The 19,031-nt window shown below is 43.1% G+C and overlaps 1 protein-coding gene across 13 annotated transcripts in view; it reads right to left on the reverse strand.

Moving 5' to 3' along the window:
* Nucleotides 1–19,031, reverse strand: part of LOC135502527 (caldesmon-like) — a 272,930-nt gene that overhangs the window by 61,107 nt on the left and 192,792 nt on the right. For 9 of the 13 annotated variants that reach the window (XM_064795443.1, XM_064795456.1, XM_064795446.1 and 6 more), the window contains 2 exons: nucleotides 9,374–9,521; nucleotides 7,388–7,540 (listed from right to left, as the gene is read on the reverse strand). In XM_064795443.1, the coding sequence (XP_064651513.1) occupies nucleotides 7,388–7,540; nucleotides 9,374–9,521 (301 nt within the window). Of the gene's footprint in view, nucleotides 1–7,387; nucleotides 7,541–9,373; nucleotides 9,522–16,422; nucleotides 17,621–18,512; nucleotides 18,676–19,031 lie in introns of those variants that run through there. The other 4 variants (XM_064795455.1, XM_064795453.1, XM_064795450.1 and 1 more) reach the window with 3 other exon arrangements.

The raw sequence follows: 19,031 nt of genomic DNA on the forward strand, positions 1-19,031 counted from the left end.
CAGAAAGGTCCCATTTAGGGGTGTTGTGAACCGGTCTAGGACGCTCTAATAACATTCCTCTGAAAAGAGGGGTTATTTGGTCCTCCCAACGAAGATCCCAGGTGCTTAAAACACGGAGGGTAGAAGCGATGGCGGACTTGTACCCTTTTATAGCCGTGACAGATAGTTGTCTTTCCGTGAATAATTCAATAAGGAAATCAACTAATCTGTATATAGAGGGAGAGATCGGATTAACTCCGTTCTCCCTGCACCAGGAAGTGAAGGTAGACCACTTTCCTTGATACACATCAAGGGTAGACCCCCTTTGAGGTGCGGACATGCGCTTGACAGCGATGTCCGAAAAGCCTCTCTGGTGGAGATGCAACTGGATAAGTTCCAGGCGTGAAACTTGAAAAATCCAGGGTTCTGGTGGTAGCATCTCCCCAGGGGGTGCCACAGGAGGTGCTTCCAAGTAGTAAGACTCCTGGGGTGATCTATCAGGAGCTCCAGCAAGGCTGGGAACCAGGCCTGATTTGGCCAGCAAGGTGCGATGAGAGTTATTCTCACCGGATGGCTGGTCAAGATCTTGTTCAGGACTGGTTGGATGAGAGGGAGGGGTGGAAACGCATATGCGTTCAGCCCGACCCAAGAGGCTGTAAGGCTGTCGACTTCCAGGGCCTCTTCGTCCGGAAGTGGAGAGTAATAGATGGGAAGGCGATTGTTCAGCCTGGTGGCGAACAGATCTACCTTCGGAGATTGCCAAAGGCGACAAAGGTCGTCTACAATCTCCTGATGGAGTGTCCACTCTGTCTGAACTAGCTTGTTCTGACGGGACAGGGCGTCGGCAAGGATGTTGCGATTGCCCGGTATGTGTCTGGCACATATCGATACTCCAAGGTCGGCACAAAGATGGTAAAGCTCCCAAGTTAGCTGGCAAAGAATGCCGGACTTTGTGCCTCCCTGTCTCCTGACATATGCTACTACTGTAGAATTGTCGGAGAACAGGGTTACTCTCCGATTCTTCAGGCGAAGGGAAAGAGCCCTCACGGCAAGAAGGACAGCCTTCATTTCCAATATATTTATTGGAAGAATGGTCTCCTCCCTTGTCCATAGACCTCTTATGGACATGTCCCCGTTGTTCAGATGTGCTCCCCACCCTAGTAGGGAAGCATCTGTGAACAGGGACACTTCTGGGGGCGGTGGAGCAAGATCTACACCGCTTTGGAGACGAGTCTCCGACTCCCAGAAGTTCCAGACGTTCTTGAGTAGGTATTGAGGTATCAATACCAACTTGTCTAATGGGTCCCTGTGGGGTTTCCATAGAGACATTAGAAACATCTGGATGGGACGCATATATAGACGGCCAAGGGGGATTTGGTCTGCTGCCGAATTCAGAAGTCCCAAAAGGCTCAAGCATCGCCTTGCGGGAGCTTGAGTCCTTCCTCTGAATTCTGCGACGAGATGAAGAATTTTCTTTATCCTGTCTAGGGGGGGCAGCATTTTCCCAATGGCCGTAAGGAACCGAACTCCAACGTAAACGAAGTCTTGGGATGGTATGAATTCTGACTTTGTTTCGTTGATAATCCAACCTGCGGAAACTACTTTTTGCTTTAGAACCTGAAGTTGTTGCAGTAGTAGTTCCCGCGATTTGCAACGGAGTAGCCAATCGTCTAGGTAGTGATGGAGCTTGAACCCCATCACGTGAAAGGGAGCGACGAAGGCTGTGACTATCATCGTAAAAATTAGGGGTGCCGATGCCAGACCGAACGGCAGGGCCCTGAATTGATACGTCTTTCCTTCGTAATGGAATCGAAGGAAGTGTTGATAGTCTGGATGGATCGGTACATGTAAGTACGCATCCATTAAATCCATCGATACCGCCCAATCGTTGGGCTGTATCGCCGTTGCTATAGACCTGGTGGTTTCCATCTTGAAATGAGGAACATTCAAGAAGGTGTTTAACCTGGAAAGGTCTATGATCAGCCTCCATGTCCCTGCTTTCTTGGGAACCAAGAAAACGTGGCTGTAAAAGCCGGGGGAGCATGGATCTTGAAGGACCTGGATAGCTTGCTTCTCCAGTAATGTCGCGACCTCTGCTTGGAGGGCAGAGGCCTTGACTGGGTCCTTCGGTGGCTGAACTGGGGTTGGATATATGGTAGTCGGGGGGGTACGGTTGAAATCTAGTTTCACTCCGTACCTCAACATGTTTGGGACTGGGGACCCCTTTGGGCACCAATCGTCCCAAATGTCTGCAAATTTTTGCAGACGGCCCCCGACTACCGGAGTCGGCTCCTTTTTGCGTCCGGGAGGAGAAAGGAGGGGGGAGTCACCTCTTCCGGCCAGCACCCCTTGGGCGAAAGGAGTGCTTAGTCGGACCGGATCCACCCTGGTTAGAGGAAGTATTTTTCCTCTTTCCAGTCCGGCGACCCTCCGCTTCCCGTCGGAAGGATCCAGCAGGAGCAGGCTGACTAGGCGGGGTAGGCCTAGGCAGGACCTGCCTGGCGTACGGGATTGAACCCGATGCCTGCTGGGGCCTCTCTATCTTTCTAGCGTTAGGTAGAGAGGTCTTGGCCCTCTGTGTCGCAGTGGGGGCATATAATTTGTCCCAATCTTTCTGTGCTTGAGCCGCCTCTTGTACAGAATCTGCGAACAGGAAAGAACCGTCCATAGGAGCGGTTCTTAAGGCCCCTTCCAGCTGGAGGGATCTGATGACATTGAGAGAGCCCAGTGCGGCGTCTCTACGGAGTAGGACGCTATTTGCTGCGGTCTTGGCGGACAGCGCAATAGCGTGCCTAATCGAATGTGACAAGGATGTCACAAGCGATTTTGTGTCATCAGATAGTGACTCATTATCTTTTAGGGATCTGGCTAGGGCCAGGTTAGTGTGCTCTGCGTAGGAGAGCACCGCTAACGTGTTTTTGGCCAGACCCTCTTGTGCTCTAAGGTCTCGGTAAGCCGAGGAGGAGGTCACCCTAGGCACGAGTTGGTCCAGCTGTACATCGTCCTTTAATATGGAAGTCGATGCTGCAGCTGGACAGCCGGCCGAGCTGACTCGATAATAGTCAGCGCGGTACTGCCTAACGGGAGGAAGTTGTGCCGTGAACAACTTCCCCGGTTTACACCAAGCTTCCGGTCCGACTGCCGGAAGGACAGGGATGGAAGTACGTTGGTGGGCGCCTTGTGAGTCTCTGATTGTACGCTCCAAAAGTTCAGAGACTGCTAACACCGACGGGGAGGGAGGAAGGAATTCAAGTGCCCGAGTGGAGCCTTGAGCAACCTGTGGATTGGGATCCACTTCCTGTCCCCAGAGTGAAAAGGTCGGTGTTGACAAGGCTGGCAGTTCCGGCGGGGTAGGGCACAGATCCTGCGGGAGGTACGCTCTGATCAAGGATCTGAGTGTCCTCATATCCGACAGGATACTGGCCTCCTCTGGTGACAGCTCCTCCTGATTGGGGGAGCGGTAGCCTGGCTGAGAACTCTCGTTCTCAGAAAATTCCTCTAAAATAGAGGAGTCGGATGGTGGGTATCCGATGGGACCAGGCGCACCAGAGGAACCGGAACCCTGCTCCAGATGGCTGAGTCTATCAGAAAGACCTGCTACCATCTGGATGAGCTGGGACAGTTGCTGTCCTGACTCGGGTTCCGGACCCGACGTGCGGCTTCTCTCAACGACGGGCGGTTGAGGCGAGGGTGAGCGCATAAGCGAACCCTGGAAGCCGTATGTGCGGGCGAATGGGTCTTCCGGAAGCGGAAGTTGCCCATATTCTGAACCAGAGTTCAGATGTCCTCTCTGCGTAGCTCGTTCCATGGGAACGACGCCTCTGCTACGAGGAGGGGGTGGCACTTCCGGTTGGTTCCACCCAAGAGGTTGGCCAACGTAGGAAGGTGCCTGCATTTCCGGTAGGACGAAGTCCGAAACCGGAAATGCCCGTAACTCCTTCGCCGGTATGGAGCTACCGGAAGCCCTTTTAGAAGGAGGTACGGAGGGCGGAAACGCTGTTACCGAAGACGCATGGCGTTTCGGAGGTGGCGTTATAAGGTCCGGCCCTACTCTACTGTGTCCGTGAGGACTGGGGTTATTTCGCAGTAAAGACTGAGAAAAACCCCCAGTAGAGTCTTCGGTTACTGAAAAACGGGAACCCGCGTCAGTAACCGGAACTGCAATCGGCGGACCGGAAGCAGGGTGCTCCCGCGGGTACAAAGGGCTTGTACTCGGGGGAGCGGACGACAGGGGAACCGGAAGGTTCCCTGAGGTCCGGGGTATATTAAACCCTTGGAGACTTATTGGATGTAAGTCTCCCTTGGGACCACATACATTAATAATGTCAGATCCCGCATCCTTCGCAGCCGCGGCCGGAACCGGAACTCGGCTGACGGAAGGGGTGGTGGCGGGAGGTTTGCTAGACCTCCGGGTTATATGCCCGGAAACGGAACCGGAAGAGGGTTTTGGCGTCTTCGCGGCCCGTTTCCCGCCACCAGACGCATTCCTTTGTGGTGAGACAAAGGATGCCGTCGGAGGGGTACGCCATATAAAAAATGGTACCAATGACAATAAAAACACTGGGAACCCCAAGTAGGCCAGAAAGGACGCAATAATTAATGGAAAGGAAAACATGCCTACTTGAATTAAACACTATTGCAATGGATCTGAGTCTTGTTTATTACAATAGAGCGGAGAATAGCCTACTTAACTCTACCCTACCAAGATCAAAATAATGGAGCCGGGTCGACTAAGCTAGCTAAGAAAATGTCTATAATTAAATAGACTGGACAATACTAATGCCAAGATTAGTTTGGCGGTCTACTCCGTAGGTGAATGAACCCAAAAATCGTCTAGACTTGGCTGGTTGAATTTGGTTTTAAATCGAATTCACGGCAGCTTTGAAAAAACGATGTGCTTCGTAGAAGCACAAGAGTAAAGACTGAATATGGCGGCATGAGATCGGCGCGATCTCGCGGGATCGGTCAGGGCGCCGCCTGGCGGCCGAGCTGTTAACTCAGTTCTCCCTTTAGAAAATTAAAGGGATACTCTTGTGTTTGAGCCCAAATGGAGTAACATGCAAAAGTGTTCCATAGGTAAGTTTGAATGACACAAAATGGAACTGTAGCACGCATTTGCAAATTGATAGAGCCACCCACATAGCCAGCTAGCAGAGCCAGTAACATTTCTGACCTTTGAGTTCCATTACAATAATGACGGTCATGCAATGTCACATGCCAGAAAGACCGATGCCCTGCATGCAATAGCCAAATGGCCAGAACAAAAATGGCTGTAAAATGTGTGAGATTCTATCCAACAATGGTTGGATCTTGCATTACAGACTTACAGACTTGCCAGGTGTCTTGAGATTTTGCATGACCTAGGTAGAATCAGTGGCTGTCCCGACCCCTGAGGGCTTGCGTAATCACATAACCAGGTTCCTACCACATTGATTCATCCTACTTCTAACGAACGCTATCATTCCCCTAAACTCTTTCAACGTAGTACATTTCCCAACACCTCTCATCATAATCTTTCTCCCTGCGTATCGAAGGGGTTCATCGTGCAAGTCTTTACATAGAGTATCTGTTCCCATCCCCAAAGGGTTAGCCTCATCACTCAACAATGCCCCAGGCTCCAGCTTCATTTGACATCACAGCCCTCCTCATCAATGCTAACACTCCCTAACAATTTCAACGCAGCACATTTCCCCACACCTCCCTCAACATAATCTTTCTCGGTATGGAAAGACGGTGTTGCTTCTATATATGTTCCCAAGCAGCTGCCTGGGGACATTTCCCTTCCAGATCGATAAGCTCGTAACTGATTGGCGAAACCAGCTGCCTCAAACCTTAAATCGTCCTGGATGTGCTCAGCATACACATTTAATGAAGGGAGTGAACAGATTGACTGATGTCTTCAGCCATTTCAAAGGTCTTGATTTTTAACCACTTAAAACGTTCGACGACAGTATTCGTTTGACTAAGGCTTTTTGCAGCGTCTTTTGCCGCAATGTATCTCTAACAGGTTTTTTTTTAAATCACTCCTTAAATCTAACTCCCACTTGTATCAAAATAACTCTCGTCACCTCCAATAGTAACAAAATAACACATGATATCTCAACTCGGTACTAAAATAACACACGTTACCTCCAACTGGTACCAAAAAAACACATGTTACCTTCAACTGGTACAAATAAAACATGTTACCACCAACTGGTACCAAAATAACAAACGTTACCTTAAACTGGCACCTAATAACACACGTTACCTCCAACTGGTACAAAAATAAATATGTTGACTCCAACTGGTACCAAATAACCACACATTACCTCAAAATGGTACCAAAATAACATACATTACCTCCAAGTGGTAACAGAATAACACACGTTACCTCCAACTGGTAACAAAAGAACACACGTCACCTCCAACTGGTAACAAAATGACACACGTTACCTCCAATTGGTAACAAAATGATACACATTACCTCTGGTACTTGGCACAACAACAATCATCATTCAGCACAAAATGCATTTCATGGCAACACCACAACTCAACCACAATCACACATTACCACAAAAATAAAGCAGAGAAAAAACTTAAGAAGATATCGGAGAAAAGATTGAAAGATTATTGCAATTACCTGACAGTTTGAAGAAATGAAAGATGCAAAAATGTTGGTAGATGTTACATAAAATTTTCATTTTAAAGGTACACATATTTCTCATTTGATACCAGGCCCCTGTGCCAGAGCCCCCCCCCCCCCCACCACCAGTTCAATATCAGCACCCCATCAATAACCCACACATGTCACCATGTAAACTAAATCAATGATTGACAACAGCACCCATTACCCCCCCCCTCCCGCCCCCTTCACATGTCATCATCTTAACCAAAGCAATGATTGGCACATAATTTTAAAGGCACATAATTCCCACCTGATACCAGGCCCCCCTGCCAGAGCCCCCCTCCCTGCCAGATCAATACCAGCACCCCATCACCCCCTCCCCCACATGTCACCATGTTAACCCAAGCAATGGTTGACAAGGAGCTAATCATTTGGTTTTAACCACGATTCAATGATGGCAGCACTGTAACTTATTTTCATCAAAAAGACAAAAATAATACAACACCCGTACTAGTATGGTTCACTGGGTCACTGTATTTTGGGGTGTATTTTTATGACCCACTGTGCCAAATGACTCATAGCAGCAATAGTATACAATCTTTCCGTTTTCAATGTTTACACATCAATCCTTATAAGTAGCGGCAAGTTTAGATTAGACATTTAGAGATAAATCATATCAAAAGAGAACAGACAAAATCAATGGAGAGACCTAAATTGAGAAATAGATATAAAATTAAGTATGTCAGAAAGAAACGGAATGAACCCAGGGACGAGAAAACAGATGTCGACATCGAAACCAACCTTCATCGCCTTTACTTCTTTCCTTGCCTTAAATCCCTTAAAACCTGCCTGGATTTTATTGGCGGCTTTTTCGACCTCGGGGTCGGTGAGGTCAATGTCAACCTCCTCCTCGTCCCCGCCTGCAGCCGCGGGGTTCTCTTCTGATTTTCCCACCTAGATGTGGCATTAAAAGGGTTAAAGAGAAAGGGATTAATCGAAGTTGCCTATTACAATGTAGTGTACCATACTCCTGGCCTGCATCCGGAATAGTCCGGGTTGCCTGGAACCCAACTAGGCCTCGAAAATTTGACCCAAAATAGCTAGCATTGCCAAATCTGCATTGAATTCAGTGCGATGCTGCCGTCTAGTTTTTTCAAGTGTACCAAACCAAACATTTTTAGGGACTGTGACTGAATTACAAAACTTTGGGAAAATTTAGACATACGGATTACTGCGGTAGTACGCGGCGTACAGACCCGGTATAAACCGGGTGCAGTTGAAAGAGGGATTTCAAAGTACGCGCACAAATAGAAACACATCCATCCAGCATATGCCTGAAAAGCATGCAGGAAATTGTTCACCAAGTACAAATGTCAATGAGATAATCATGTGCTCTAAGCCACATCCCAAAGCAATCTAGATTGACATCATTATCACCGTCAACATGACTAATTAGTCATCTTGGGTTGCAGACTAATTAGCCATCTTGGGTTGTGTTGGAGGAGGGTATGACCTTGTTAACGCTTGGTCAACAAATCTTAATAAAGAATCGTATAAATGGGGTGATTATCTATAAATAGACATTATTTACGAGTGAGCTGACGTACTTTTATCTATTCCAAAACCACATGTTTATTAAGGCCCCATATATTTGTAGGTCAAACATTAACAATGTTCTTTGTTTGGACACGTTCTCACTACATAAACATATAAAGAAATGATTCAACAATTACAAAATACCTGAAATACTGTAAAATATTCTTGAACAAGAAATCACAAATTTTGTGCTGAAAGAAGACCAAATGATATGTAAGAAAAGACCAGAATCATCATGAGCCGGCTTCCTCCGAGATGGTTAAATTTTCTACTTGCCGCTAAAAGTTACACATGCAAACAGAAATGAAGAAAATATCAAACATAATTATGAAATAAAAACATTTGATCTTTCAGTTTGATATCAAAGTATCATTTAAGTTGTGCCAGTATCAATAGACTGCAATGTACAGTACATATGTCATAGTTGTGCAGCTGAAATGGTCGAACACAGGACTTGCCGGGCAACTGTTGCATTACGAAAAATGGCGTTTTCAGGACCAATAAGTAATTAAGTGTTGCATGACATGCGTTGTCATGTGCCGTTAAGTTAATTGGTCCCAATAACAGAATTTTTCGGCACTGCGAATGCCGACATCGGGCCCAAAACGAAAGCTGCAAGTCCCGGGTCATTTTTTGCGGTGAAGTGTATAAGCATTAACTGAAGAGTGCAGCATGACTCATCAAATAGTAATTTCACACTCCGTGCAGGCAAAGCAAAAGTGTGATGCATTAACACATTTGTAAATCACTGAACTACAGGGTGGGCCAATAAAAATGACCCAATTTTCGTGACAAACCATAATGAGTGAGTACTTTATAATTGTGCCTGGGCTATAATTGTTACACCTCAAAACTACTGAACTAGAGCCAAACCTTATTTACGATTGATTTTACCATTGATACCGAACCACCCTGTAGTTTTAGGTGCTTTTAACTAATTGTTTTCAATATCTGCCAGCATGGCATGAAAATCAAACACGACACTTGTGCACACGGTAGAACCTCTCTATTAGGGACACCCTCAGGACTGACAAGTGCTGTTCTTAATAGAGAGGTGTCCTGATAAGAGAGGTCAGATTGAATGGAAACAACCAATTTGGAACAAAAGTGGTGTCCTTATTAGAGAAGTTGTCCTTAATAAAGAGGTATCCGCTGAAGGGGGTTCCACTGCACATGTAATTTGAAACCTACCCGCTTTGCTGCGACCTCCTGCCTGGCCTTGTAACCACGATAACCTGCTTGAATCTTGGTGGTAGCCTCCCAGACCTCTTGATCTTGGTCGTCAATGTCGACTTTCTCATCCTCTTTCGCATCTTGTACGGCAGTCTCTGAATCTTTCCTACAAGTAGAAGAGGAGGAGCAAGGGTTAGAAATGTAGGAGGAAACCGGAGTTTTGTGAGCTGTGCTCAGCAATGGGGGAAAACGCTTTGAAATGTGTCACACACACACACAGGAAAAATCTGGTTATGTCTATTGGACATCCAATAGACATCTATGAATCAGGAATTTACAGCCAAGAAATGCGGAGGCAATGAATGAAATCTTCGCGTGACCAATTCAGCCAGTTATGATGACTGATACTTGAGACAAAAAGATCTCTCTCCTCTGCGACTAAAACCGGTAAATGCTGCGTTTGATATTGCGAGTGAAAATGGTAATTGCTGGATTTGATATTAATTGCAGGTTGGAGTGATTATCGATTCTTGTCCCTGGTACTTGCCACTGCAACCAAGCATTGTTGTTGCATCTGATTTGAGTTGAAATGCAGGAAGCAGCAAATTATACCATTTGCGTCTTATTTCAAGAAATCATCTTTCAACGGAAGTAATCACAAAGAGTTGCTGGAAAATAAATTTCTTTAGCCCGGGGGCAAGTCATCTGAAATCAGGAAACCAGGATCCTCAAAATTGATCATGAAGACTGCTAACCACCAATTTTTTTATTGGTTTTGCGAACAACAGTGATTCATGAAAATGAAAGTTACAAAAAATACTAAAACTGAAAAAAATTTCCTCCAAAATAAAAAGTGTGATTTTTGATCATTTTTTTAGAAAATTTCTTTAAAAATTTTTTAAAAACTTTTAAATTTTTTTATAAAGTTCATGATTTTTGCTTTGACGGGTTGCTAAACTTCAATCAGTCTTTCTAATCGAGACATTTTTTGGCAAATTTTAATTTTGCAACGCTAGATCTCTCTCAATCTATGTAAATTGACCTACGCCTGGAAATCCCGGCCAGGCCATCGCAGATCCAGATAAAAATCTGCCGCACCTTTCTCCAAACATTTCGATGGTCTAGTTAGAGGCGTGCTCTTGGTTGGTAACGGCATGAATAAATCAACTCTTTATCAATTCTTGGTAACCGAAACCACAATCTTTGGTGACCACTCTATCAATCTCCTATCACTATATCTTCATAAAGAGTGACAATTGCCATGATTGACATATGAATATTAGCCTCCCTGATACGGCAGTTCGTGTGTCATACGTCATCATTTCCATATCAAAGTCACATGAAGCAGTGACAGGGAGCATATTGATCGTATCTGCCTTTGATGGAGGGCATGCGGGGCTGTGACATTAGTCTATGGCATCACGGTACCTCTGGGATCTGGTTTATCAGTCATGAAATCTGCCAAGGATTTTTTGCCAGATTTAATGGTTTGTTATCTCCGACACCAATGAATTCTCGAGTAACCATAGTAAAAACTGGAATGCTTGGGCTGAGGGAATATACGATGAGAGTTTGGTAGAACTCGGTACCTCGGTGATTACTAGTGACAATCGCCATTTAGCCACAAACGACATATGAATACTAGCCTCCCTGATACAGCAGGTTGTGAATCATGCTTCATCAGTTCCATATCAAAAACATTTCACGGAAGGATGGGCTGGTGATTGTTTGGATCTGCGTGTGATGGAAGGCATATGGGGCCGTGACATTAGTCTATGGCATCACGATACCTCTGGGATCACCCAAAACCCGTTTATCTGTCATGAAATCTGCCATGGGTTTTTTGCCAGATTTTATGGTTTGTTACCTCTGACACCATGCATTCTCGAGTTACCATAGTAAAAACTGGAACGCTTGGGTTAAAGGAATATACCATGAGAGTTTGGTGTAACTAGGTACCTCTGTCAGTTGCCACGACAGGTAACTAGTGACAATCACCATGATGTCACAGATGACATACAAATATCAATCTCGCTGATATTACTGATTGTTCATCATCAGTCAATTACAGTGGAACCTCTGTTAGCGGACAGCTCTCTATTAAGGACAACCTCTCTATTAAGGACACTAGTTTTGGTTCCAAATTGGTTGTTTCCATTCAATTTGACCTCTCTAATCAGGACACCTCTCTATTAAGGACAGCACTTGTCAGTCCCGAGGGTGTCCTTAATAGAGAGATTCTACTGTACATATTAGAGTCATTTAGATGAATGACACCATTTCTTTTCCCTAAAAAATGGCTTGACCTGATTTAAAAACATTGATCAAATCATTTATATCATGGATGTCCATAGCCTGCGGCAATTCAATCTCATAGTTCAAGTCAGAGGTGGAGTCAAAAAGTTGCTAAAGCTTCCTAATTTTCATTTGCCCCACATACACATAAATATAAAACAAGTACTTGGGAAACAAATTGTTCTACAGTACCTTTTGTCAAGCGTTTTGGATAAAATGCCTGGTTCATCATCACTCAGAAGTAAGTGTTTTAAAAAACTCCAGCATTCCATGATGTGTGACTTGCATTATCAAGTGATATTATCAGCCTTGCTATATGGTCTATTTGAGTAACAGTGACATAGATAGGGCATAATTGGTCATTATCGAATGACAACACATCCTGATGGTATAAAACGATGCTGGCGAAAAGTAAGTATAAGAGTATGATAAAGTGATGCAATTATCACATTGTGGTATAAGGTAAAGTGATACAATAAATCGACCTCATCAGCCTTGCTATACGCTCTTGAGTAACAGTGACCACATTGGGGCATAATTGGTCATTATCAAATGACAACACATCCCGACCACCATGTGAGAAACATGAGTAGCTTGTGTGGCCTCTACCTCTGGCCAAAGTCAGAGTGACTAGGCCAATAAACCCAATTGGCACCTAACTGTAGTGGCATGCTTAAACACTCATCCCGCCTTGGAGGAGGAATGCTCCCTGGAGAAAATCACCTCCAAGTGCTGAACGAACACTGAAGATGAAAAAGATGATGGAATAATCACCCTCAGTTCCCCTAAAAAATATCGGACAAGGCCATGACCTTCCAGAGCTGTAAACCTAATTGTTATGATTTGCAAGGCTCTGAATATCTAAAAGTGATTTTCACGTCATTTTTCATCACTGACTCACAACAGCATTGGCAATCATAGCAATACATTATGTCATAACCATCAACAGTTACATGTACTATGGTGTTATGTCAGTAATATAATGATATCTCGATGGCCTAGTGGTTTAGGCGACCGCCTCGTGAACGGAGGTCGAAGGTTCGAGGCCCGCTGGTAACCTCTTTCTGATGCAGCCGGTTGGTGAGCCGTCAGCTAGTTAAATATAGGGTACAAACTGCCTTCTCACCAGGCGCCTGGCATTAGAGAAAGGAGTTTGGAAGTAAAGAGTGTCTCATAAGCCAAAGCTGGCTGGCCCTTTCAATAGGGATGACACAATAATAAATAAACTTTACTTATAATAAACAAACTTTACTTGTAATAAACAAACTTTACTTATAATAAACAAAATTTACTTATATCAAACAAACTTTACTTATAACTGTGAAATACATACATTATTTAGATTAAAGTTGTCCTTTGTGTATAGATAAGGTAAAGTGGTACAAGGTTTTGTTGATTAGGGTACCGGTATCAACAACGCAGCCCATGGCCAGCCATTTGCAAAATATGACTGGGGTCGCAGTTGACACGCGGTGCCACAAGTGCAGTGCCACAGTCGAGTTGGCAGAGAAAGGGTTAAACTTCACATAGAACTACAAGCGTGAATCATTTCCGCTGCCTTCATCAACATGTTCAAGGTGTTTCAATCCTATAAGACGTTGACTGTCAGCCGAGATTTAATTTGTCAGAATATGCCAATAAAAGGCTCACTTGCAGATGGGACTTCACACATGTACATGTACATGTAACAAGATATGATGGATGACATTTAGCTGTGTTTATGCTTGGAGGATTAAAGGGGTATGCCATTCGTAATTATTGGTTGTCCATTCTAAAATACCTTGGTACCGTAAAGTCAACTTTTAAATGGAAAATGCATAAGCCTCGTTCTGAGAGTGGAGTGTTTTGGACACGCAACCAAGATGCTCTACCAAAGTTCCCTCGGGTTGCACTAAAATGTGGAACCATGCACACAGCTCACTTCAGAAGTTTGAGGCTCTCAAAACACTGCTTCAAACACAAATCAGCCAAGGAAGCATCAACCACCCTAAGTTTTTTAATGAGCACTACACATATTTGCTGAGAAAAACGCTCCAAATAACCCATTTGCGCGGATTTTAGCGTCACTTGAGCGAGCCGATCCGGACTTCCTATACAGGCTGCCGTAACATAATGTAAACAACGGCGCTACCGGCGCTCCGGGCAGGCGATGGATGGAATTTGCCAAATTCGCACATATTCAAGTTATTTCGTGGCCTATCTTTTTAAGTTTGAGGTATTTTAGAATAGAAATTGAACCCTCGGCTTCGGACCTTGGTTGAGTTACCAAGACACTCTCGGGTGGAGCTAAAATTTCGTCCAAACCCTCGCCTGTCGGCTCGGGTTTGGACTGTATTTTAGCTCCACCCTCGAGTGTCTTGGTAACTCAACCAAGGTCCTCCGCCTCGGGTTCAATTCCTTAAGTTAAATTGAAATCCACTAATACACAATGCCAAGGTGCAGTCATTGTGAATACTAATTTGTTTAAACTTGATATTCATAGTTTTTGTATATCAGTCTACACAACGGTAATGTTGAAATTTATATTTAGTACGTGTTTCTGCAATTCGACATTTTCAAATTCATTTTCAAATTCAAAATTTTTAACAAATGCCGTAGGCCTTTAATGATTGGGGATTTTAAAATAAATCTGAAATATTTCCTCTTGAGTAAAAGTGAAAAACGACCCAAGAAAAGTGTAAAATGGCCTGAACAGGCCTGACAATATGTAGCAACTACACTCTTAAAAATAAAGGTTTTCGAGCGTTTGCAAAATTGTATGGGTTTTTAAGCCAACACAAATACGAACACAAGAGGGTTTTTCAGGAAAATAAAAACCCTTTCAGGTTTTTCATGAGCTCAAAAACCTTCAGGGGCTTTTTATTTCTCTGAAAAACTGCTAGAGGGTGCATATCATATGTATTGGCTGAAAAGTCCGAACAAATTTTTGGAGCCCAAAACTGCTTATTTTTAAGTGAACAGTGGAACATCCCTTAGTGGACACCTCTCTATCAAGGACACCCTCTCTATCAAGGACACCCTCTCTATCAAGGACACCCTCTCTACCAAGGACACCCTTTCTAAGGACACTAGTTTTGGTCCAAAATTGATTGTTTTCAGTCAATTTGACATCTCTAATCAGGACACCTCTCTAAAGGACAGCACTTGTCAGTCCCGAGGGTGTCCTTAATAGAGAGGTTCAACTGCACTTCTGAAGTCTAGCAGTAGGCAGCTCTGCAACTCGATAATTTTCAATCTCATCACATTAACGGCACGGCACATTCCTTCTTCATAGAAATCAAGACGAAAGCGCTATTTAAACATTTACTGCTTGCCGCTTTCTCAAGTATGAAATTGTCCATCAGGCATTGAACGCTCGCACGGTTCTAGCGAGTTGATAAATTGTTTTGAGCGGCGCACTCCTTGAGGTGATTGAATTTCTAGATCATTGGGAGATATGAATAAAAACAAGTAAATGCTTTTACTACAATTTTGTACAGAAAGGCCTAGTGTAAATATACATGGAGTTTTAGATAAAAGCATTTGCTGGTCTTTATTCATATCACCCATTGGCTTTCTGCTGGAGTGACAGGATGGATGCGACTGCCTGTCAGAGAAGTAGTACAAGGGTTATGTGTTCAGTCCCAAGCACCACCACGCTCGTTTGTAAATTGTAACCTTGAGCAAGTTGCTTCACTGTGATTGATTGCTTCGTCCTTTGAATGAGACGTAAAACAAAGAGTACTTGTATATGGTGTCTATACTTGGGCAAGCAAAATTGGTTTGGCCTTATTAGTATACCACTTCGATCCAATTCTGCACTTCAATCCAATATGCCATTAAACAATTTCGCAATCAACTTTTTAAATGACAATTCGTTAATCATGTTAATTGCAGCACTTTTCTGACAACTCTTCCATTGCCGAGCTGGAAGGTGTGCTTTCCAAACCCAGTGAAACAGAAAGCCATCGACAGGTTTTTCGTCCCATGAGCACACTATCGTGTCTCTCATAATCGATTTTTGTACCAATGATTGCTCAGCGAATCATTTGACAGTTCCGTTCATTGAACTCTCGACAAGACTTTTTACACTGTAGCTTTTTTTAGCAGAATCAAATCAATGCATGGAAACGATCCCATCTTCAACAGTCATCTGTATAGTGGGCATTTTGTATATATAGCATGCTGCAGATGGGCAATATTCATCGCTGCAATGAGTGATCAAATGTATCAGTAACTTATCTTTAGGCAGAATCACTTCTTGCAGCGATGTGCAATAAAATCTGCTGTGATCTTATTGCACAGACATCTCACAGGCACCCCTCCCAATTTTAGACCCTCTTGATGGACACTATCATCATCATCATCATCATCATTACCAGCATCGTAGCCCTATTGGATTTGTTGCGGAGGTATGGAGTCCACTATAGGCTACTGTCTACCTATGTGAGATCTTTTACTTGGCATGGCATGGACACTCGGGTACAAGGGACCACAGCTTTTAGTCTCATCCGACAGACCATCATGAAATATATCATACTGAGCCTCAAACTTGTTGTGAAGAGCCAGGATATACAGATCATTGAAAGCCACGCCGATTCTTTCAGAAATACAATACCCTTGGTTCTCTCAGTGATCGAACCTGGTCCCTATTGGTTGGTAGGCAGCAGTGTAAATCACTTGAGGATCGGATACCAAGGATCGAACCCAAGCCCTATTGCGTGGTAACCAGCAGAGTTAATCACTAGGCCATAGGACACTCTCATCATGCACCAACAATGCAATGTACCTACCCTGATTTAGCCACGATATTGTTCTCCCGCCCGACGACGTATTTACTTTTATTACAACAGGAGCAACAGCAGCAGAGACGTGCGGCACACGATTTCATCAACGTCTTAAAATCCATCCCGAGTTTTCAGATGACAAGGGGTTAAATCAAATCCTAAATGCTCCGAGAATTAATTGAAATTCCATCAATACACCAATCGATTTGGCCGATTTCCAAAATTGGAAAAAAACTCAATCTCGGAAGTCAGATTTGTATTTTGCAAGGAGATTGATTTTGGATTTACGCTAAAACAAACGAGAAGTCTTGATTAATTTCGTATTGATTTCTGCCTCCTGATTTGTGCAAAATTACGAAGACCAACCTTAAAAAATACGTAACTAAGCTTTTTCATTGAAGTCTGAATTGAAACAGGAGAGAAAGTCCAAACTTCTTGATATTTCGTATTCCTTTTTTTATAAATGTTTAAATATTTCTTTATCATTTACTTAAATCCTTGCTTTTAGTAAAAGGCGACTTTTTAGAGTTTGAACAGAGTAGCTTTTAAAACTAATGCATTCATCCATGCAGCAATCACATAAATCCATACAGGAATTGAAATCAAGTGGAAAATTTCAAATTTTTTATTCCCTATTTAGAAATTTGTCGATTTTTGTATTCTATCCTTGTGAACTGGTGCGTTCAGAGTTCAGAAATACATCCCGATGAAAGCAAAATCACTGTTAGAATCTATAGTGACATCATATATTCCACTAAGAATTTGAAATAAGATCGACATATATGCCTTTTTGAGAAAAAAATGTATTCCTTTTGAGCTTAACGGATCAAGAAGGGCATAAAAAATTCTTCGAAATCGCTGACAGTCTAAGTACACCTGTCAAGTTCCAACTTCTTGTTCTTCTTCTGTTATAGATCATCCACAAATGTTTTCCAATATGCTGTCCTGAATATGCTTTTACTATTGCAGTACACTGACCATATCCAAATTGTCAAATACGGGTATATCCGGTTTAGCAATTCTAATTGAAAACATCAAGTAAGGAATTATCCGGTTCAAAAACTCAAAAGATTTTTTTCAAAAATTGTCACAGTCTGTAGAGAGAAATATTGAGCAATTTGGCTGGAAGAACGTCAACAGAATCCGCCTACCTGAGAGTGTCGATCTACCAGGAATTGAAATCGACACTAAGGCACTATGACACCTAAAATAATTGAAAAAAATCTATATGAGAAAATTTTTAATTTTTTCCAACTTGAAATTTTCTCAGGATGTGAAGGGATTTTCAGAAACCGTTTCAAGGTTTAGCTTAAATTTCCCAAATGTGTAGGCAAGGGAGAGATTCTAAATTATCGGTAGGGCCTAATCAAAACTGTAACTCAGATTGATGCACAAAAGAACGCGAAATATCTGGAGTAGCAATTTGAATAATCACAAAGAAACTGAGAAATAATCCTGATAGAATTCAAGGACACAGTAAACTTCCATTCCAACACAAGTTTTCAAGAATTGAGATGAAAATTTTCAAATGTGCTGATACATGTAGGGGAAATAATTTTTTAGAAGATTTTGGTTACAGAGAAAGAACTACAAGTCCTATCAATCAGCCAATCCATCCTTGCTCTGATAGAATTATCGATAAGAGGACACCAATACCGGGATGTGACGCTGCTTAGAGCATAAAAGAACCCAAATTTTTCCAAGAGAAAATGTTTTCCTCAGAACTTCCCTTACTTCTGCCTACAAAATACTTATTTCTTGCCCAATTTTGAAAATTCAAAGTTCTATGTAGGTACATGTACTTCCATTTCTGTCCAACTATTTTCAAGAAGAGAAAAAAAAACGAAAATCCTCCAAAAACTGAAAATGGCACATCCTTGCAAGACGCTATTTGCACAAGATGTTAACTAAACACAACTATTAAGCCTGATTTAATCCAAGGCCATGCTCATCCTGCCTATAAAATGCATATTTTTTGCCAGATTTCGAAAATTCAGTTCAACCATTTTCAACAACAGAAAAAAACTGAAATCATCCAAAAATGGAAACACCATATCCCTGCAAGACGCTATTTGTACATGATGTGAACTACACACAACTAAGCCTGATTTAATCCAAGGCCATGCTCATCCACTGCAATGTCTCCCTCATACAGCATCGCATGACACCGACCACGAGTGACTCCAGTACCTGAATGATGCGAGGACAATTCAATGTTCGTCGTCGCTCAGCATCAGTTCTGACAGCCACACGATGATGAAACCGTACGCATGCAGCTCCTCACGAGGAAATCCAATACCAAAGTCCGCTGTGGTGACCAGGTTTAAACATCGGGCACAGACAGTGGAAATAGCACTTGGAACAATGGAAGGAAATACATAAGTGCTGTGATGATCATCAAATTACATGAAACTATTATCCTTCGGAGGTCATGAATTGATTGCTAATGATTTCTTGATTGGTGTTGTAACTGATGATAGGGAAATGGACTCTATTTCAGTGTCCTCTGTACTGTTCATCTACAGATTTTTTAGCGCATTTATTTTTTGCAGATTTTGCAAATAAACTCGATTTGTTGAAACAATGATTGCAAAAAAAAGTTCTTTGATTGGAAA

Source organism: Lineus longissimus, chromosome 18 (genome assembly GCF_910592395.1).
Source record: "Lineus longissimus chromosome 18, tnLinLong1.2, whole genome shotgun sequence".
Lineage (NCBI taxonomy): Eukaryota > Metazoa > Nemertea > Pilidiophora > Heteronemertea > Lineidae > Lineus > Lineus longissimus.